Source organism: Accipiter gentilis, chromosome 14, assembly GCF_929443795.1.
Source record: "Accipiter gentilis chromosome 14, bAccGen1.1, whole genome shotgun sequence".
NCBI classification, from domain to species: domain Eukaryota; kingdom Metazoa; phylum Chordata; class Aves; order Accipitriformes; family Accipitridae; genus Astur; species Astur gentilis.
The window spans coordinates 17,494,661-17,515,968 of NC_064893.1; the positions used below are offsets into that span (position 1 = coordinate 17,494,661).

Here is a 21,308-nt window from a genome sequence, read left to right on the forward strand (position 1 = left end):
GAAGATAGCCAAGGGGCTACTGGGAGACCAGGGCCTGCCTGGTGTGTTTGCGCTATATGAACTTTTGCCCATGGTGGTGAAGCTGAGAGAGAAACACAGGTAAGAGACGTGTCAATCTATATCATCACCCTCCACTGACTTTTGCCGTTTTGCATAGCTTAAGACTCCATCCTCGCTTAGACGCGACAGTGCAAATGCCTGAAAGCCATCCAAGCCCCTTTCCAGTGGGTGGAGGGGAAGAGGCACTCCCAGATGCCCTCCGTCTCCATGTGAACATCTGAAAGGGATTGGGGTTCTTCTGGTACTACCTGAAGCGTTTTAATCCAGCTAGCCATTTGAGGACGATTCTTGGAGCAGAGCACCTTCATTTTCCTGCTGAACTGCTGGAGTAGGTCCACAGTGCGGGCAGACACAACCGTCACAGGGGGAAGGGGGTTCAATCCGTTATCTGTAGCAACGGAACTGCAGGCGCTGAGGCTTCCCGGTGAAAACACCCTTAAGGTATAACTTGATGGCTTCAGCGGTATGCTCGGCTCACTTGCCAGAGCTGAGCACCGTGTACTTTACTCGCATAAATCTTACAGGCATTTTGCCCTGAACGCCTGCGAAGATTCACCTCCTCCGGGAGACCAGGGCGTACCAGACCCTTAAAGGCACGTGGAAGAGGAGCCTGGCGACTGCTGCTACTGCCAGTACCGCTGTCAAGGGATGCGCTAGGGTTCAGGAGCTGGGTTGTACACTCTTGCACTGATAAGCACAGCGTGGACGCTTGTTTTAGGTCTCGGACTCGGCCCGATACTGGGATCGTGATCAGCACAGCATAGCAATAGGAGACTAACGGTTGCCCGAAGGCTGTAAGCTCTGGCGCTGCCTCAGATCCCTGGAGGCGAGGCAAGAGGAGTAACGGTACCTCCACTCGCCGAAGCAGCGGGTTCGCTAGATGTTTGACTGCACCAAGGGGTGGAGTGTGACTGTTCGCTCAGCTCCTGCTCAGATTTGGGCTAGCCCAGCTCACGCTAAGGCCCGATGTATGCTGGGAGCAGCGCCTTTGGGTTGAAGGGGGAGCACCAGGTAGGCAGCACAGGTGGCCAGGAAGAGCTAAAGGGCCATGATGCAGCCATTAGCACCTGCAGCTGGCTGTCTCCTGCAGCCCCCATCTTTGCCTGGCAGTATTGTCAGAATCTGCTGACTTTTGGAAATGGTATAGACCAGACTTCCAAGCTGGAAGGTATAAAACAGCAGCTGAGCCAAAAAGCCTTTGAAGGAGATTCAACAGCAGCTGGACTGCTGGGGCTTTTGTGCTTCACAGTGTGATACAGGGGACGCCCGCGCGGTGACGGAGGAGGAAGGATGAGCACTCTCACTAGGGAGAAACAACGTCTTTTTTTTGGTTTTGCTTTTGGTTTTTTTTCTTTTTCCCCCTGCCCCCCCCCCCCCCCCCCCCCCGCCATAAGCCCAGGACTTTTAGTGTTACGGGTTGTAAGTTAGGAAACATGACGGCTTGAGTAGTGCCTCAGTGAATTCACGTCAGAGAGTAGCCCGGGCAAAGGGGACCGAGCCCTGTTTGTCGTGTGTGTTTGTTGCATTTCTTCACGTGCTCACGAAATAAAGCTTAATTCACAGCGTTCGTTGTCCTGTAACTTTGAACTTTTCTCTGCCGTGCCGGTTTTTCTCCCCCTGCTTGCAGTCCGTCCCGTTCCTGCTGCACAACAGGGAGCGAAAGCGTCAGTCATTGCACCTATGTGTGCTTGGCTTTCGTACTAGATGGGAACTCCGGCTCCAGGGGCTGAAGTTGGAGCTTTTCGTAGCAAGTGCCAGCTCTTCAGCTGGCTTCCCTGGGCGATGGACCTTTTCCAGGGTCCCTGCGGTCCCGCCCTTCTTGCCCCAGTGGCCCCAGACCCCGCCATCCGACCCTCTGGGCTTTCCTCGCGCTCCTTCTCTCCCAGACTGCACCGGGGGCGCTTTTTGCCCCCAGCGTTCTGCGGGGCCCTTAACGGTCTCTGAGCGGAACGCGCTGGAGCGAGCGGCTGCCGGGGCGGCCTCTCCCCCGCGGCAGCACCGCAGCCCGCCGCCGCACCCTCAGCGAGGAGCGAGAAGCGAGGAGCGAAGAGCGAGAAGCGAGAAGCGAAGCGCCGCCACAGAGCGAGCCCGGCTCTCCCGGTCGCGCCCGGCCGGCAGGGTGAGCCGCTGCGCCCGCCGCGGCAGGCGCCTGAGCGCGGTCCGCCGGGGCAGGCCGCGGAGCAGCCCCCGCCGCGGGGCCCGTCAGGCGGCGGAGCCCGGCTGGAGAGCGGGGGCATGGCGGCGCGGAGCCAGGCCTCCCTGCGGCGCCGGCTGCAGAGCTCGGAGGAGGCGCAGCACCGGCAAGCGGTGCTGGTGCGGAAGCTGCAGGCGAAGGTGAGGAGCGGGGGCGCCGGCCCGGCGGGGAGCTGCCCGGGGCCGGGCCGCGGTGGCGGGGCCGGGGTGCCCGGGCCGCCCGCGCAGCGCTGAGAGGGGCCTCGGCGATGTCGGGGGGCGAAGGCGCGGCCCCAGCGGGGCCCTCCCCGGGGCGTTCCCCGGCGCTGCCGCGGGCGGGACGGCGCCGAGCCCGCAGCTCGGGGGAGGCCCCGGGAGCCGCCCTCCTCCGCCCGGCCCGGCCCGGCCCGTCCCGCTGGGCGCCTGGCCCTGCCGCTGTCACCCTGCCGAGCCTCTCGTGAGGGCTTGTCCGTCCTGAAATAAAGCAGCCCCCCGGCTCGCAGGCGCCTTTGTTGGGCCACGTTAGCAGGGGGCTGTCCCAGAGGCAGGAGCCGAGCCGGCGGGGGTGGTTTGGGGCGGCCCCGGGCCGAGGCAGGCAGCTCTTAGGGTGAGCAGGTAGCAGTACGTGGAAAAGAAGCCCCGTCTCAGGAGATAAAGTGAAGCTTCCCTGTATGGTAACGACTTCTTGTGGGCGGCATCGGCAGCGCTGTGAAACGCACTGTGCTTGGGCTGTAAAGACTTGGAGAAAAGCTAATGCAGGAGGAGCCGAGCCTGTCACAAGCTGCATTCGCTCATCTTCATTCTATGTCTCCGTCCAGGTACTGCAGTACCGGACTCGGTGTCGAGAGTTGGAGCAGCAGCTGGCAGCAGGAGGGGTGAGTGTGCAGGTTGCCAAGTAAAGACCGTGTAGGTAGCGTTTGTTAACGCGGGCCAAAGCAAGCTCCCCAAAGCAATGGCAGAGGGCAGAGGGAAGCAAGATTTTGCTGCCTGAGGGTTTAAAGAAGCGCTGTAAGCTTGCCTGCGAGTGTTTTGTCCAGTTGCCGTGCTTGGAGGAGCCAGTGGTCCCAGAAGTGCGGGTGCAGGAAACCCTGTGGAGGGGGGGTTTAGTTTTGAGAAAGAGTGCTTTATTGCTGGCGTAACATTTTGTCCTAGGGCTCAGGAGAGGGCTACACTGCCTGTTAGGTTCTATGGCCGTCTCTGAAAAAGAGCGGGTTGAAACGTGGCATTTTGGAAGGCAAGAATGCTGGCGTTCAGCATACGGCTATGGGCTTTTCTTTCTGCTTCACGGCTAAAGCAAACCTAGGAAGAACAAAGGGTGGGAGAGTAGGAGAGCGTTCCCAGGCTTCAAGTCGAAGAGAGCACTCACGGTTGTGAGCTAAGGAGACCTAGCTGCGAGAGTGCCACAGTGCGGGACTGAGGAGAGCTGCTCGCATTGAGCACCACCCTTCCCCTCCCTTGCTCTCCATAGTCACGACACTGTTACGCCTGGAAGAAGCCACGAGCTCCTGAGCTACCCAAGCGAATGGAGCGGAAAGCGGTGGATGCTAACAGCAGTGAAGGGAAGGCGAGAATTTGACTAAACTTTTCCTTTCTTCTGAAGGGACCCCTTCCAGGCAGGTGGGAAGCCACAGAAGACCAGAGCCTGGAGAAAGCACTGCTTCGGGTGGAAGAGGAGCAGCAGAGGTACAAGGAAGAAGCGTTCCCTCATACCTGGTATCCTGGATGCTCGTGGAAGTGAGGGAAAACCTGTCAGTGCTCCCTGGTCTCCCCAAGGGGAGCAGTTGGGCAAGCTGCTTTGAAAGCAGAAAGGTCCACAGTCTTGTTTTCTGTGGTGCAGTAATAGTGTTGTGTGCTGAATGGCTCTGTTTTGAGCGGGGGGGTTATTCCGGGTGACTTCCAAAGGTCCGTTTCCAGGCTAAATTATTCTGTGGTTCAGTAGGTGAGCGGGTCAGGAGAGTGCTAGAGAAAGGCGATGCATCCGGTGATCAGACAGCACGAAGGGGAGGCAAGACGTGAACTGTGGGCATCGTCAAAGTAGAAGGGGAAACCGAAATTGGAGGTGGAAGTAGAAGGCTTAAAGCAAGGAGAAGCAAATGAGCATGCCATCACAGAGAGATCTTAGTTAATCCTAGAAAGCACTTTTAGGGCCTCTCAGTTTGACAACAAAGTCAGTGTTGAGGGAGTTGGGAAATCACGGAGACGCTGCTTGTGGATAGCAGTCGTTCAGTGACCTCGTTGCTGTTTCTCCCTTTCCAAGGTGTGAGAATCTGGCAGAAGTGAACACTCTCCTGCAGGAACACCTCGATGAAGCGAATGCGGTTAATTCAGCCCTTAAAGAAGACGTTGGAAGACTGACGGTGGATTGGATGAGGGCCCGGGAGGAGCTGGAAGTGAAGGAGAGCGAGTGGCGCAGTGAACGTGAGGTAAGGCTGGGCGACGGGAACGTCGGACGCGATGCCGGGGTGGAATGAGAATGGGTTTTATTTCTGGCCTAGAGAACTTGCCGTGTGAAAGTCGTGGCACCGTTGAGGATGTATTGGTGTTTATGAGCAGAAGACAGGGGTGTGAGATGGAGGAGTGTCAGCAAATTGTGGTGATGGAAGATGCCCGCGTGCTGTGACCGTACTGGTCGTTCTCAAAGGCAAATGCTTGCTCTTGCTGGTCACTGGAGGGCAGTGACACATGAACGCTCGTCTGTTTTTTAATAGTTCCTAAATCTCTGTCTGCAGCAGTGGAGACCGAAGAGAGGTCTGTGTGTTTTCGGATTCAGGGTAGCCAACAGAAGAACAAGACAGGCCTCCCTTACTAATAGGCTGTTGTAAGCAAATCTGACACTGGTCTCGGAGGGGCTTGTTTTTGTCTTCCTCCACCGAGCCTGTTAGACACCTCTGCAAGGCGAGATGATGAATCGCGATCGGTTTGCTGTGTTGATACCCGCTCCTGCAGGGGAAGTGTGGCTGTTCCCTTCTTTGCAGTCAGGTGGCAGGTCTACTGAGGATGCCTCTGTGGTGGCTCTTCAGTCCTTGATGCTCCCCACCCCACCCCCCCCGTTGGAATAGTTCTTAAAGGAGACTCGGTGATGACGGTTGTACCCTCTCCTCTCTGAAAGGCTTGTACAGCGACAGCGAAGGCTGAATTGGCATTTCTTTTTTCCTTTGCCTGTTTAGCTTTATGACAGCTACCTAAGGGGTGAACGCAGCCGTCTACTCAGCCTGTGGCGTCAGGTGGTCACCTTCCGCTGTCATTTCCTGGAAATGAAGACTGCCACTGACCGGTGAGTAGAAGTGAAGGCTAGATCTCGTTGCAGAAAAAACATAGCTTCCCTTCACAGCTGCTTTTTGAGCCTTGATGTTACGCTAGCTGCGGCTAAAGATACAATTTCTCCTTTGGTAGTCTGAAGCGATGGCATTAAGCATGCCTTAGGCTATACTCCGAATCATTTTGTTTGATGCTGGTTTTCAGATAAAGCTGAGGGGCTCAGGCTATAAGCAATGCAGAGGCCCTGAACAGGTGAACTTGGCTATGGTGATGTTTGGGCATATTAACACAGACACAGGCATATGTGGGCGAGTTGGGAGAGACTCACCAAAGCTATGCATGCAGCATGTGGAGCGGCCCCCTGTTACAGAGCGGTTAAAATTTGCCTTAAATCTCACTGTCTTTCCTTTCCCACTGCTCCCGATGGAAAGATCATTCATGAATATGTATGTAGTTATTTTTTCCTTCTCATTTCCAGCCTACGTTTATCCTGGTCAGTTTGCATCCGCTTATTCCTGTACCAACACTGTTGAGAGAAAGAATAGCTTCTCTACCCTGCTATTACATTTCTCCAATTGATTTTGCTTAGTTTGATCCCTCCCTTTTACGATTGTTTTCTTGTTCTTGGGCCCTCTGAGGTTCCTTTCTCACAGGTGCCTTCTGTGCAGAGACAAATAGCGTAGCCTAAGAGTAAATTCTTCTGGTGTCAGCATGCAATTTCAAACTCTGGGTTACCGTCAGCCGTTTACCACCTTTGGTGATAAGCTTTCCTTAATGCGTAGAGTATGCCTGACCCGCTAGTTAATTCTCGAAGCCTTCTGGCTGTTCCGTACATTTCCTCTTCTCTCTGGGGAGAAAATAGATGCGTTCCTCAACCATCAAATAGACCCATTGCCCAAGGATCAAGATGTGTCCTGATCCCAAAGTGTCAGGTGAACGATTCGTCCCCAGCGAAGATGTCGTCTTTCCTGCTGGCTTTTGCTGTTGCGCAATGCCGTGCTTCGGAAGCGAGCCAGCTGATAAAGATGGTGGCGTGAACATTACCTCTTTCTTGATTCTTCTTCAGAGATTTGTCAGAGCTGAAGGCAGAGCAAATGAGGCTTTCTGGATCTATACTTGTAAACTGCTCCCGCCTAAACTGTGGCGTACGGCCCTGGGCACCCGTTACGCCGGGTAGACCTGTCCTCGAGGATCAGGCACAGCAGCAAGCGGGAGAGGAAATAAGCCAGAAGACTTGGGAAGTGATGCGCTTACAAGTCGAAGGGGACCCGGAGAAGAAGGAGCTTCAGGACAGGTGAGTGTGTTTTCAACTTTGCTGTTAGCAGCGTTATCTTCTGTGGGTGCTTGTTGGATTCATAGGATGGGCTGTGTTCACGTTTAAAACGCACCCATTCTGCACAGCCTTGTTCCTGTCCCTAGTCAAACTATTGCCTTCAACAGAACGGATAGAAAAAACTGTCTGACAGACAGAAGCTCTTGTGAGGAAGGCAGGACTGGAAAAGAGATGGCATATTACAATGTTTTTGCTGTTAACTGATTCTTGGTGAGAAATGGAGACGAGCGTAAAGAGAGCTGTGTCTCTTGCACAGCCCTTTTGCTACCCAGGGCTGTGCTAAAGGAGTTGGGAGGAATTTGCACAGGACCATCATATGCAACGTAGCCCCTCCGTACTGCCGTTTCCACGCTAGACTGAGTGCAGAAGGCCTTTGGGGCAAGGAGTGCCATTTTGCAACATCACACATACGAACCTGAATCATCCTGTGATTATGAGTTTGCGTTAAAAACTTGTTTGTCTTTCCCCTTCTCATAGACTGAAGGACTTAGCTGCACTTGAAGGAGAACACTCATTATTACAGAGCGAGTTGGTAGTCGCAAGAGAGATGCTGGAGGAATCGCACCTTCAGAGGGATCTGCTGAAGCAAGAGAAACACGAGCTTACCGTGGCACTGGAAAAGGTATGGTCACCTTATTCCGAGGCAGCACTTGTGGGAGAGGCAGTTGTGATAGCAAGACCACCACAGATGGTGTTTCTGGCAGTAGAAGCCAGGGACAATGTTGTTGTCCTTCTTGGAAAATGGTGATCGGACCACAGAGGCTCTCCGGTGTAGTTAGTGCCCACGTGCTTGTTGGGAACGCGGAACTGGGAGCGTGTCAGAGACACAACAGGGGACCTGGAGTTGCTGCTTGAGGTCAGGGATTTTCCTGTCTTTGTTGTCATGTTGTTCTTTTGTCTCTGCAGGCAGAGCAGTCAGTAGCAGAGTTGACAGGGGCTCAGAATAAGCTGACTGCTGAAATAGCCGATCTACAGGTTGCAGCAGCGAACATGAGCAGTATCAATGAAGCTCTTGCATTGGATAAAGTGCAGCTGAACAAACTCGTGTTGCAGGTGAGCAGAGTTGTCAAAGATCTTGCCAGGTGTTTGTCTCCAGCTGCTGCTGCTGCTTCTCAGCCTTCTTGCCTTCGGACAGTATGACTGTCTGAATGTGGAAACGTAGCTCTTTTCCCTGTCCAAGCCGAAGCTCCTACAGAGTAAACCTTACTGTTATTTTATTTCCTCTGTGCTTCTGTGATTGTAGCTGGAGCAAGAGCATGACGTTCTGTCAGGCAAAGTGGACGAGATGGAGAGAGCAAAGATCTCTGACCAGGAGAAGCTGAACTTGTGTGAAAGAGCAAATGAGGCGCTGAGCGCAGAGAAAGCCCACCTGGAGCAGCTGCTGAAGAAAGCAGAGGAGCAACAGGAGGGGCTGCAGGCAGAGCTGAGGATGCTGGCAGAGGAGAAGGCAGAAACCCAAGAGAAACTCAATGAGGTGAGACCAAAAACCTGGTGCTTTCTGGGTGGGCTTTTGGCTGCTTGGCTCAGTGAAGCTGTATCTGTTGGATTCTGCAGTGTTTTTTGTCAAGGAGACACTTGGTAGCGCTGGGGGTCTGACGGCCTTGTTTACTTCCTTCTGGAAATGTGTTGGTGGCTTGCAGAGCTGTTGTGCAGTTCTCTGCTTCTAGAGATTCCTTTAATCCACCTGGCTGTGTTGGCCTCTTTTTTGGCTTTTGATGAGCTGCAGAGAGGTGATTTGCCTTGCCCACGAATCTGCGTGAGGCTGCTACTCTCACATGCGTCGAAAGAAGCAAACAGGGTAGCTCTTCACCCATTTTCTGAGGCTAAAAACCCCCAGGGCTGCATGTTTCTATTTACGCTTTTTGTTGTGAGGTCTGCAACTTTCCAAGCTCCGCTTGTTGGGTCCTAGAGGGCGGGACAAAGGGGCAAGTCAGCGTCTGCTGTCCTGTACTGCTAACAACGGGAATGACATCCTGAAATTGTTGAAACTGTATTTTAGGACATACGTGCCGCTTTGAATTGCTAGATCCTCTTTAGGCTTTGAGGGAGAAGCTGAGAAAGAGGTGATCACAGAAGACTGTTTACTCTGGACTAACTGGTTTTGGTAGAGTGGAAAAAGAGCTTGGGAGAATTGTATCGCTGGAGGAGACTAGGGAGTTTGCCATCCTTTCAGTGTCGGTTTCATAATGTACAATCTTAGGTCTTGGGGGTAACTTTGAGAGGAGAATTGTTTGTTTCTGATGGTCTGTTCTCTGTTAGACAGTCTTAGTTTTGGAGTACGTGGTCTGTTTGGCAAACACCCGTCAGAGGTGTATTGGCATCACTGCAGAAGAAAGCCAAAAAACGACAGTTAGTCTTCAGGCTTGAATGCCAGCAAGGTCTATTGGACAACTTGTTTGTGTAAGACAAGTAAACAGTATTGTTGACATGAACTACTGTCCAAGTAGAGTCTACCGTCTCTTTGGCCACACCAGCCGGACTTCCGTAAATCACTGAATGACACTGCTCACCATGAGGGCTGTTTCCCTGCCAAGGATCACCTCGTTGCATCCAACTGCTGTACACACTGAAGTAGGTGTGTGGTGGTGTTTTGCGACAAGGTGACGCTTTGATGTTGGTTTTTCTTCTTCTAGAAGGAGAAACCATGTGTATTTCCACTTTGTTCGGCGAGCAAAGTTGCTCTTGCTCAACGGTTCCTGGAAATTTCCAGCACTGGAATAGATTCTGATAGAACTTTAGTTTGCAAGGTGGCAGTTGTGGAAGATGTGGTATTTTTGCGTGAAAAGATGTAGTCTGGGGTGTGTACGTTTGTCCTGAAGGGGCCGCCTGGTCCCAGGCAACCCAGTAGGGCCTTATTACACATGGCTTTCAGGTTAACAGCCCTAGTGCCTTTTGGCAGCCCAGGCTGTTAGGGCGGTATGAAGCAGATGCTCTTAAACTTTCAGGCCAGAGTACCGGAGCTCTTTCTCCTCTAGCTGATTCAGAAGTGGCACTGGCTGGCTCTGCACAGAACTCCAGAGAAAGGACTCTAACTGTATTTTGTCCCGCTTTCAGGTTCACCGCCAGCAAGAGTCAGCTAGCAGTGGTCTGGAGCAGTTGCGGCAGGAGTCCTCTCGCCAAGGGCAGGCACTGGCCAACGTATCCAAAGAGAAGGAATTGCTGGCGCACGAGAAGGCTGCCCTAGAGGCGCGACTGGCAGCCACGGAGCGGGACAGACGAGGCCTTGCAGAGCAGCTGGCAGAGGCCAGGTAAAGGCAGGGGGGAGACCCTAGGCAGGAGATTATTTAATGCCTGTAATTATAGAGGTGATAATCATTACGCGAGGCTTCATTGCATCCTGTATGCTTTTGAGCTGTTTTCACCTTCCATGGACAGAAAATGAAAGAATCTCGAGCAAAAAAACCCAACCAAAAACCCAAACCAGTACAGCATGGTTTGAATGTTATTTTTCTGACAGCTAAAGCTAACAAAGCTCTCCTGAGCCTGGGGCTCATGTTTATGCCCCCTTGCACGTTCCTGTGTGAAGTCCAAAGCAAGCCAGCGTAATTCCTCGGTATCTGGTACCTTGGCTCTGCATTGAGTAATAATTAAACCATGCAGGTGTTTACTGAAACCCAAAGCTTCTTTCTGGTTTTGGTTTCTCGTTCTGCACGTTTGAACTTGGATCTTTCCTCATCCAGTAGTTTGACAGGGGATCTTCAGAATTCAAGGCTATTACGTACGGACATGGCGAGTAGGACACTGCCGTTTAGGGTGAAGCTAGAGGCTCGTGCTGAAAATCTTGAGGGCCTACTCTTTCTAGTCTAACTCTTGTTACCTGTGGTGCAGGACCTAGAGTTGGTTACACCAGCAGCAGGGAAGCCTCTTTTGAATGCTCGCCAGTCTGCGGGAATTGTTGCCCATCATTGATGTGTGGGTCCGGTACTCCTTACCACGTGCTGTTTTGAGACAGACATCGTGGAGGAGTTTATGCAGGGAAGGAACGAGATTTTGTCCTTCTGCTGGATCAGGTTTCTAAGATCACGTGTGACAAGTTCTGCTTTTGAAAAAAACCAACCACCCCAAACTGCCCAACGTATCGAGAGGTTTGTCCTCCTCTCAGGTCTTTTTTAGAAGACTCCTGACCTTGCAGAGCTGTACAAATGAGAGGTTGTTTGTCATGCTTCTTGACTTTTACGCCTTACCGCTCCAGAGTATGTTGTTAGCAAGGCTGATAAACACCATTTTGACTCGGTCTGTTTCTTGAGAGCTGCTGCTGCTTCTGAGCTCCAGCTCCTCTTATTCGATCCAGCTGAATTATGTTCTGTCAATTATTGGGCTGCAGCAACTATTCTTGCCAGATGTTGTTCTTAAGAGCCTGTTGTTGTCGTCACAGTTTTGGACTCTTTATCTTCTCTGTTCTGGTTTAGAGACTGACTTTGATTTATCCTTAAAATGGAGCATATTTACTCTGGACTGCCAGAGATTGGCGTAGTCAGAAATATGTGCTTGTTCTCCTTCTTGAAGACAGACCCTCCATCGTCCATCAGAGCAGTGAAATCCTACTGTTGTGGGTCTTATTGCTGTACCACTCGGGTGCCCCTTTACCCTGAAGGATGTTATCCTGGTTGCACGCCTGTTCTAGTGAGGCAGTGCTGTGTATGGTAGGAACCTGGCACACCGGACGCCGTGTTAGATCAGGGAGGCAACTTCAGCTCCTGGTTGCAGAATCCTGTGTGTCATACGTAGCAGTTGGTTGAAGGCTGTGGATGTAACAATTTGCCTCCGCAGTACTACAACTTCCATTTTAAAGAGCGGCAAGTCGTTTGGGCTACTGCCTGCTTCGTTAGCAACGCTTAGAGAAAAGTAGCCAGTTTTTCTCGTGAACTTCCAAGAGTTTAAACTGAAGGCTACCTGTCTCTCCTTTCAGGTAGTCCTTGTTCAGGTAAAATCTAGTTCAGATTTCTTACAAATGCTGCTTACAAGCATGAGATTTTACTATAGGATCTGATGTATTGCTTTAGTCCCTTTGAAATATAGGGAGTCTGGAAGATCACCTCCCTGTACGTGCACTACGAACAGCATCAAAAAGTCACGAGTCAGCCAGGGAGATCCTCTTACTCTGTGCCCCTGCAGAGCAACCTGGAAGTGACGATGAGCAAAGGGCTGTGAGCAGAGGCTGGGCTTTTGCTTGCTGCCACAGACTTGGTGAGCGCAGCTACCCGTGTGTCATAGATCAGACAATAGCAATTTAAGATTTGCCTGTGGAGATCAAATTTGGCTGGGCTTTCTGTGTTACGCTAGGTCATAAGGAAAGCCTGGGCATTCCCTCGGAGGGGCCTGCCTTGCTCTTTTAAATGGCAGAAATATGCCTTCTGTATCCCAGTTTCCACGCAACCCATTTTCCGTACTGAGGGGTAGGGATCTTGAACCAGTTCCTACTGGGCTAGCTCCCTGTGGGCGTCAGGAGCAAGAAACTCCTTTCTCTCCGTATTGGCGTCTTGTAGGTGCGGGAGGGAGACCCTGGAATCCAGCCTGCTTGAGGCTCAGCAGCGCTTATCTCAGCTGGAGATCGCCAGGAGTCAGCTTGAAATCCAACTTCAGACAGTCAGGCAGGCCAAGGAGGTGATACAAGGTGAGAGCCTCGTGTGCTTTGTTTCTGGTGATCCCCCTGCCTAGGGAGGATGGCATAAAAATAGCTCTCTGTGTGCAGTGCTTCTAAGGAGTGCAGGAGCTGGGGACAGATCCCTCCTACACTGAAATTCAAAAGGCTTAAGGTTAGTGAAGTCAGAACCGCTGTTTGTGTAGGCCCTGAATCTTGCCATTTGCCACGTTTGCAGGGGAAGTGAAGTGCCTTCAATGTGAGCTGGAAGCAGAGAGATCTCTCATGAAGCAGGAACGGGAAAACATGGCGCAACAGCTCTTGCGGACAGAAGAGCAGTATAACGATACCCTGAAACTTCGGGAAATGGCTCACGAAGTGGAAATAAACAAGCTCCGGCAAGAGCTGGTAGGAAACAATATGCTTCTGAATTCTTGAGGCAAGCTTTGTGGGCTGGCTTTAGAAGAATAATAGCCTGAGCGTGTGAAATGGCAGCAAGCATCTGTCATAGGCCACACGTTGCTAGGCCAGGCAGCAGAGCCAACGGCTCGCACTTGAAAGCACGTGAAGACCTACGGGACTATGCCGGGACAGTAAATGCAAGCCACGGATTCCGTGTGGGCCTAAGACAAGTTGAGCAGAAGGTTGGGTGGTCCCCACCCAAGGCATGGCAGTAAAGGGGTAGGATCTTAGCAGACTCCTGTCTACCATGAAGCGGAGTCCTAACTTTCCTGCCAACTGGAGTCGCGGGAACTTTGTTCCTTTCTTTCTGTCCTTTCATGGTTGACAGAGGTGTTATCTTTGGGCTTAAAGCATACAGAACAGATGGAACAGCCCCTTGTTCCTGGTACGTGAGTTCGTGGCCCGTCTTGTGACTCGGGCATCGGGGTGCTGGCCTCTTTCTCACCGTGCAGTCCATCTGCATCTTTTCCTTGATGAGAATGGAGTTGAGCTTTGAAAATAGAGACTCTGAGACTAGAGAGAAATCCCGTAGGCGAGAGGTGCTAGGAAACAGGCAGCTGCCAGAGAGGGGAAGGTAACATCTCCTCTTCTTCCACCAGCTGACCCTCCTTTTAAGTTCCTTGATCGGACATGATTTGTGGAGGGCACAAAGCCACTACTGTGCGCTGTCGAGGTGGGGGTTTGTGGGAGGGATGAAGCTTCCCATTTTTTTGAGAAGCTTGGCTGGGACTCCATCCTGAAGTCTTTTTCTCCCCTCATCAGGCAAGCGAGCGGGAAGGGCACCATTCAGAGCTACAGGAGATGCTGGAGCAGTGGGAAAAGGAGAAGGCAGAGACGGAAAGGGAGCACGAGAAGAAGCTGTTTGATATGAAGCAGAAAGTTGCTACCATGCAAGCTCAACAAGAGGAGGAACGGACGAGAGCGGAAAGTGCCAAGCAAGAGGTAAAGACTGTGAAAGGAGAATTCGTGTGGGTTTTTTTGTTGTTTTTTTTTTACTCTTCTGGGCTCCTTATTGGCAGTGCTTCTCTGGACACCGTCCGTCTGGGTAGAAGCGTCTCTTAGATACCCCTTTGTAAAGAGGAGCGATGCCTTGGCAGCCGTGAGACCTTTGTGCCATGAGGGACAGGGCCTGTAATGCGAGAGGCTACCCCAGTGTAGGTTTAAGAAAGGCAGGAAGCGCGTTGCAGCCTGAAGAGAACATGAACACTGTAACTGTGTCTGTGGTCTGACCACTGCTCCTTCAAGAGGGCACAGTGGTGTTCTAGAGGATGGTACCCTGAAAACTCTACACGGTAGAGGTCCAAAAAACCCCCCCAACGCCCAACCCCAACAACAGGGTTGTTCTGTCTTCCCTTCCTCCCTCCCTATCAGAGAGAACATGATCGTGCCAGTGCCTAAATCATGGTTAGTCTGGACTTTAAATCCTGGCTGCAGTTCTGGCAGCTCCTCCCCAAAAGAGCACACTAGAGCTAGAAGAGGTTCGGAGAAGGGCAAAAAGGAAGACGGGACCGGCCGAGTAAGCTGGGAAAGACGCAACCGAAAGGGGGTTGGCGCGGGAAAGGTCTTACAATGTCCCGAGAGGCAGGGAGGGAGGGGGCAGCCACTGAAGCAGGAGTTCAAATCTAGTACGACAAGCAAACATACGTGGGTGGAATTATTGAACCTCTTTGTCACTGTTTTGCAGCAGGAACGGGACAGACTGCGAGCAGTTAAAGAAGAACTGGTACGGGAGATGAAACTTCTTCAGGACTCGGTCACAGCCTCCGAAACCCGATCAAATGCAGCAACAGATAGGAATCGCTGCCTTGAACAAGAACTTCAAACTACATTGTCTGTCTTAAAAATCAAAAACGAGGAAGTGGAAACGCAGCGGGAGAAAATCCAGATGCTCCAAAAAGAGGCAGCACAGAGACAAGCTTTGCAGGAGAGTCTCACTCATATGGCTGCCATCCTGTCAGAGAGGGAGGCAGAAATGAAGTTGTACCAGGAACAGATGAGAATGCTGGAGAACCAGAAAGAAATGCATGAAACCACTGTCAGTGAGGTTATCAAGGACATAACAGAGAAGAACCAGAAGGTTGAATCCCAGCAAGAACAGCTACAGGAGCTGGAGAAGCAGCAAGAAATGCTGAGGACTGCTGTCAGCAAGATGAGCAAAGAGCTGGAGGAGAGAGACCGGGAGATCGGATCCCAGCAAGAACAGATACGGGAGCTGGAGAAGCAGCGAGAACTGCAGAGGACTGCTGTCAGCAAGATGAGCAAAGAGCTGGAGGAGAGAGACCAGGAGATACGATTCCAGGAGGGGAAAATAATGACTCTAGAACGAGACGGTGCATCACAAGTGAGAAATCTGCAGGTGGATCTTGATCATATGAAAGGAAACTTGAAGGAGAAGAATTTGGAGCTGCAGTCTCTGACTCAGCAGATCCAAGCGCTGGAAATGGAGAGAGAACAGGTGAAATCTCTGCACGCGAGCCTTGGACACCTGAGGGCAGTTCTTAAGGACAGAGAGAGCGAGTGTGATTCTCAAAGGGATCAGTTAAGACTCTTGCAGCAGTACAAGGAACAGCAAGAGGGCTACCTGCAAGAGCTTCGTGGTACACTAGAAAAGATGACCCTGTCTTTATCCGAAAAGGATCAAGAGCTTGAGTCACAACAAAAGCAAATCCGGGAAGCTGAAGAAGTCATGGAAATGCAGTTAAGGACTGTCCGCGACCAACTGGAGCAGACCTTAGGAGCCTTAAAAGAAAAGGACAGACTCCTAGACATCCAAAAGCAACAAGCAAGGAGCTACGCGGAGAAAACAGAAGAACAGATGAATGTCTTGCACAGAGACTTAGAATACACTACAGCAGTACTGAAAGAAAAGGATTTAATGATTGAATCTCAGAAGGAACTGATTGAGACCTTCCAAAAACAAGAGCGAGACTCTGGACAGCAGAAGGAAATTCTGCAGCAGCTTCAAGTGGCACTGAAGGAAAAAGAACACGAAATTCTATCCCTTAGAAAGCAATGTGAGGCGTGGAAGGAAAAGGAGGAAAGGCATGAAGCTGAGCAAACAAATCTCCAAGCAACAAAGCTGACTCTGAAAGAAAGAGAGGAAAAGATAGAGGTTCTGGAGGAAGCTATCGCTAAGCTTCAACAGCAAAAGGAGGAGGCAGCGATGCAGACCGAAGCCATACAGCAAAAACTAGAATACGCTGAATCTTCTCTAGAAGCGAGAGATCAAGAGATAGTGTCTTTGCAAGAGCACGTCCAGGAGCTTCGAGAGCAGAAGGAGTTAGAAGGCAAGCAGGCCAAGAGTCTAGAGCAGGATCTAGACAAAATGAGCCAAATCTTGAAGGAGAACCACTCGGAGTTCCTCAGGCAGACCGAGCAAATGAACATGTTCTGGCTTCGTGAAGAAAGCACGAAAGTAGCGCTAACGTCATGCCAGCAGCAAGTGGATCTGCTTGAGCAAGCGGTGAGGAAGAGAGATGAAGACAATGAAACTCTCATGCAAAAACTCCAGTGCCAAGAAGAAGAACTGAAGACCTTGCAGAATCTCCAGCTGAGGCTAACCAAGGAGAATGAAGAGGTTAGGCATGGCAGAGAGCGAGAGAAGCTCCTGGAAGAAGCCTTGCGTGAGAAGGAGCAAGAGGCCAAGGCTGAAGGTGAACTAAAAGAGTTAAAAGAGGAAGTAAGAGCTCTTCGGGAAGATCTCCAGCATGTTCAGCCGACTCTGACAAAGAAGGATGAAGAGATCAAGAACCACAGAGACAGAGTCGGGTACTTAGAGAAGACTCTGAGAGAGAGAGAACAAGAGCTTAGGAGGCAGAGCGAGCTCTTGAAACAATTAACATCAGCTTTGCGATGGAAGGATGGCGGAGAGACCCTGCAGAAACAAATCCAGAAACTCCAGAAATGGGAGGAAGAGGAAGCAGAGAAGAGGCGAGTTCTCCAGGAGAGAGACCGTTCCTTGCAAAGACAGAAGGAGCTAATGCAACAACTGGAGGATGAGCGGAAAGCCAAGGGGGAAGAATTGGAGCGCACGATTGCTGTTTTGAAGCAGACCGAGAGCAGAGAAGTCAAATGGAAAGAGAAGGCACAAGCACTGACTCTTGCCCTTACCAAGAGTGAAATGGCCAATGGGACTCTGAGGGAAGAAATAGCCATCCTGCAGAGCATGGTTTCGGAGAGGGACACGGACCGGTTTCATCATCAGGTAGGCAGTGTGACTGATCATCAGTCAACTAAAATGTCTATAAAGGATTCTAAGGATGATGCCCATAAAGATACGGGAATATGTAGTCCCATAAATACATGACCTGCTTGGCCAAAGAAACTGCGGTTGTAGCCAGCAGGCTTGCCTGTCTGCGTAGCTCAAGGCATTCCCCTGCTGACATGTTTTCTGTCAGCCCCCGAACTACTGAAAGAACTACGGAGCTTGCTGTTAGAGTTACCCCAAGCCCAAACGTTGGGGATGGGTAATTGGTTCTCTCCTGCGTAGGCAAGCTTAGCCAACGTGTCGTGGTTGGGGTTTGGCATGGAAAGGAAGGGGCACAGTTGACCAAAGTAAGGGACTAGCCTTAGCAGAATTTTGTAATGATGGTTGCACAGCAGCTGCGCTGACGGTGCTTTCAGAGATGTCGATTTTGGAGGTACAGCTTTTCCAGTGTATTAAAAATAACGGCATTCGTACCGTTGCCTGATCAGGTGAAGGGCTTCATTGCGCATTCAGGATGTACTTGTGCTGCGGTCCAAAAAGCCGGAAGGCAAATCTGTGTGGATTTCCCCACGGCGATCGGGAGGAGGGCCCCTAGGAAGAGAGTGTGTTGTTTTGGCCCGTCAACCCGGAGGAGCAGAAGGGACTTGGCACTGTCCATTCCCGAGTCCGGTCACACTCCCCGACTTGTCGATTCTGTCCCTCCTAACCCTTATGGGGCACCAGCTCAACATAAACTCCTCTCTGTATGCCCAGCAGGCTATTGCAGAAGGGGAGCAGCTATCATGGCTCTCGGAGAAGAGACTCCTGTCACAGCAGCTGGAATGTCTGCAGCGAGCAGTTGCAAGGTTGGAACTGGAGAAGGCGGAGCTGAAGCAACTCAATGCTGAGCTCAGGAGGACTCTCGAGCAGGTAAAACAGGCTTTCACTGCCTCTGCAAAGCCTCACGGTCCTCTGGATCACACCACATTTCCACAGACAGCACTTTGGAGTCCTCTGCTTGTTTCCTTCCCTCTCCCGCTTCCCCCTGTGGACACACGCTTTTGTATTTGCTCTCTCTTCTGGCACCCCGTTGCCTTCACAAATGCGCATTCGCTCCGGTCCCAGCCTTCTTGCCCCAGTGTCCCCATACACGCACATTTGACACTCTTGTGTCAGGACCTGTTTCCTCTTGCTCTTTCTCTTCCATAGCCTACTTCGAGTGCTTTTTGCCCGCAGCGTTCTCTGGGGCAATTAACAGCCTCTGAGCAGAGCAGGAATCTCCTTGCCATGATGTCCAGAGCTCCTTTTGCTCCTTGTTTGGTGGCAGGTTTCTGTCACCCTTTCTCCTATCACCAACGTGCAGGTGGAACGCGAACGGAGGAGACTGAAGAGATATCACAGTGGTCGGTCGCTGCCGGATGCGTGCGGATTTTCGCTCTCTGACCAGCACAAGATGGCTGCTTCTAGACAGGTGAGAACAGAATCTTCCTTGGTGGGAGGAGGGTCTGGCCGTACAGAGGAACAGTGGCAAATCCCAGTGGCAGCATCCCCCCAGCATAGACCCAAGAGAAGTGGAACGTAGACCATGGCCCTGGCCAAACTGGAGACCAAAAGGAAATCCTTGCATTTTCTTCACAGGAGGAGTCTCACGCTCGCTGCAGTCGTCGATTAGCTGAGTTGCAGAACCAGGTGAGGAGTAGGAAGGCTCTCGTCAAAAGCTGCCGTGGCTGTACTGAGGGGCACAGCTTTGCACGATGCTACAGCCCGAGTTTTGTTTGGCTGTCGGGAAGTGAGTACACCAGGCAGTGGAAATACCCAGTCAGTCAGACACATCTGTTGGCCATGGCCAAACAACGTCATGCACCTAGGTCTAGTCTCTGGCTTGCCTAGAGGTCAGGCGTGGTGGGAGAGGGATTGGAGGAAATTCAGAGAACTGGCACTCGCCTGAATACAGAGAAGATTCTAAGGATGTTCCCCTTGAGTCTTACTCATCTTGTTGACGGCTTCCATTTTCCCTTGACTCCGTTAACGGTAGAGCTTGCACTCTATCAGAGCTCCAGGGGTCTGAGGCAGCGCCAGAGCTTACAGCCTTCGGGCAACCGTTAGTCTCCTATTGCTATGCTGTGCTGATCACGATCCCAGTATCGGGCCGAGTCGGAGACCTAAGCACAGCGTGGACGCTTGTTTTATCAGTGCAAGAGTGTACATCCCAGCTCCTGAACCCTAGCGCATCCCTTGACAGCGGTACTGGCAGTAGCAGCAGTCGCCAGGCTCCTCTTCCACGTGCTTTTAAGGGTCTGGTACGCCCTGGTCTCCCGGAGGAGGTGAATCTTTGCAGGTGTTCAGGGCAAAATGCCTGTAAGATTTATGCGAGTAAAGTACACGGTGCTCAGCTCTGGCAAGTGAGCCGAGCATACCGCTGAAGCCATCAAGTTATACCTTAAGGGTGTTTTCACCGGGAAGCCTCAGCGCCTGCAGTTCCATTGCTACAGATAACGGATAGAACCCCCTTCCCCCTGTGACGGTTGTGTCTGCCCGCACTGTGGACCTACTCCAGCAGTTCAGCAGGAAAATGAAGGTGCTCTGCTCAAAGCATCGTCCTCAGCTGGCTAGTTGGGGCACCCCTCTGGGTCTGGGAAACAGCGGAACTGGAACTTGATCTCCCCCTTCCTGGGAGATGCTCTTAGCAGCAGACGGCCGCTTCTCCCACGCGTACCTCTGGGTTACCTACCAAAGCGTGGGAGGCTTCCAAGCCCAGCTGCACAAAGGTGCCCTTATTATTTCAGAGAGAAGGTCAGAGCTGTCCCTCTCTTCAGGGGTGGTGTTCCCTAGCCTACGCGTATCGTTTGCTGTGAAGTCCCTCTGACGTCTTGCTTTCCGTGCGCGCTACCGGCTTCTAATTCAGCACCTCGCGTTCCCCTTCCGGAGCTGGCTGCCCGAGTTTCCCACCTAGTCTGCTCTAGATGCTTAGCAGATTAGGGACCCTCTTTTTTCCTGGTTTGGCTTTACGTTGGCAGACCTTGGTATTGTAATTCAAACGGAGCAGGTTCCATAAGCCATAAAACTCCTTTAGGAATTGCTTCTGTTATTTGAGTTCATTTGCCAAGAAAGAGTATTTTCGTACTCCTAGCTGGAGGTTGGGGATGGCATTCCCACGTGGGACAGAGCCCTTGGCAAAGCACACGTCACTTTGAAAACAGAGCAGAACCTCCGGCCTGAGCTGTTCTCCCCGAAACAGCAAAGCACCGAGCGCTGCTCCCAGTGCTGGCATCTCCTCCGCTCCAAAGCAGGCAGAGGGCAACATGCCAGAGCTGCTGTGGCTGCGCTGCCCTGCAAAGCTGACAGGAGGTGAGAGCAGCTGGGTCTCTCCCACCAAAAAGCCCAGCAGGCACGACCCGCTGTTGCCAGGAAATAATAGGAGTTTGAGGATTTTGAAGGCCTCAGCAGTCCTTTAAGGCTCCTTTGCCCCCTGGGCTGTATTCATCAGATTTTGCTCTGCTCATTCGTGAAATGCTCTGAAGTTAGGAAGCGTGAGCGTTTTCTCCCCTTTCATGTGCTAGCTGTCAGGTTTCTAAAGTAGATCGTAACAGAACGGTTCTGCACTACCTTGTGTAAGCAGCAGGCCTCCTGCTGAGGAGAAAGCATGTGGAACTAAGGTGGCAGTAGCCCAAATCTCTCCTTTGAAAAAAAGGGTTGGGTTACGAAATCCTGTAGCAACCTCTCTCTTTAATATGCATGTCATGTCTCGGTGTTGGGCCTGTGAATGGTATGCCAGAAAGAAGCTCGGCATTGTCGGTAATCTGAGCTCAGTTCGGGGTGGCTCTGGCAACCTGTTAGATCCCATTCCACAAGGACAACGTGTTTGTCAGGGCTGGAGCTGGAGGGTGCGTCTTCCCTGACGGCCGGATCTGTGGAGCTACGGATGGTCCTAAGAGCGTGGGCTTGTCTGAGCTCGGCCTTTTGCCTCTTTCAGGTGTCCCTTCTGCAGACGCAGCTGGCAGAAGAACGAAAATACAAGCAGGACTATATCGAGTGCTGTGCCAAGACCAGCCAGGAGCTGTCAGACCTTCACCAAGAGCTGTCTCGCTCCTTAGCAGCTGTGGTCAGGGAGCCCAAAGCCGCTGTTCTGGAAGCAGAGGCTCGGAAGCTGGGTCAGCCTCTCTGAACCTTCTTTTCCTGTAGAGGAGCAGCTGCAGCATCACGGCGTTCCAGTCTTGTGCCCTTCCCGGAAACGTACTCTGTATTTTGCTGCGGGA

General features: G+C 51.9%; 1 protein-coding gene across 1 annotated transcript; it reads left to right on the plus strand.

Annotated features, from left to right (window-relative positions):
* The first annotated feature begins 1,431 nt into the window (after window positions 1–1,431).
* LOC126045924 (centrosome-associated protein CEP250-like) lies at window positions 1,432–19,527 on the plus strand. The gene is made up of 17 exons (XM_049817611.1): window positions 1,432–2,394; window positions 3,051–3,107; window positions 3,833–3,915; window positions 4,490–4,655; window positions 5,400–5,506; window positions 6,557–6,784; window positions 7,301–7,445; window positions 7,730–7,876; window positions 8,067–8,297; window positions 9,878–10,071; window positions 12,310–12,437; window positions 12,643–12,812; window positions 13,629–13,808; window positions 14,551–17,070; window positions 17,827–17,982; window positions 18,416–18,523; window positions 18,691–19,527. Exons 1-17 carry the CDS (start codon window positions 2,296–2,298, stop codon window positions 18,940–18,942), a joined length of 4,971 nt encoding a protein of 1,656 aa, XP_049673568.1. The 5' UTR covers window positions 1,432–2,295; the 3' UTR covers window positions 18,943–19,527.
* The last annotated feature ends 1,781 nt before the right edge of the window (window positions 19,528–21,308 follow it).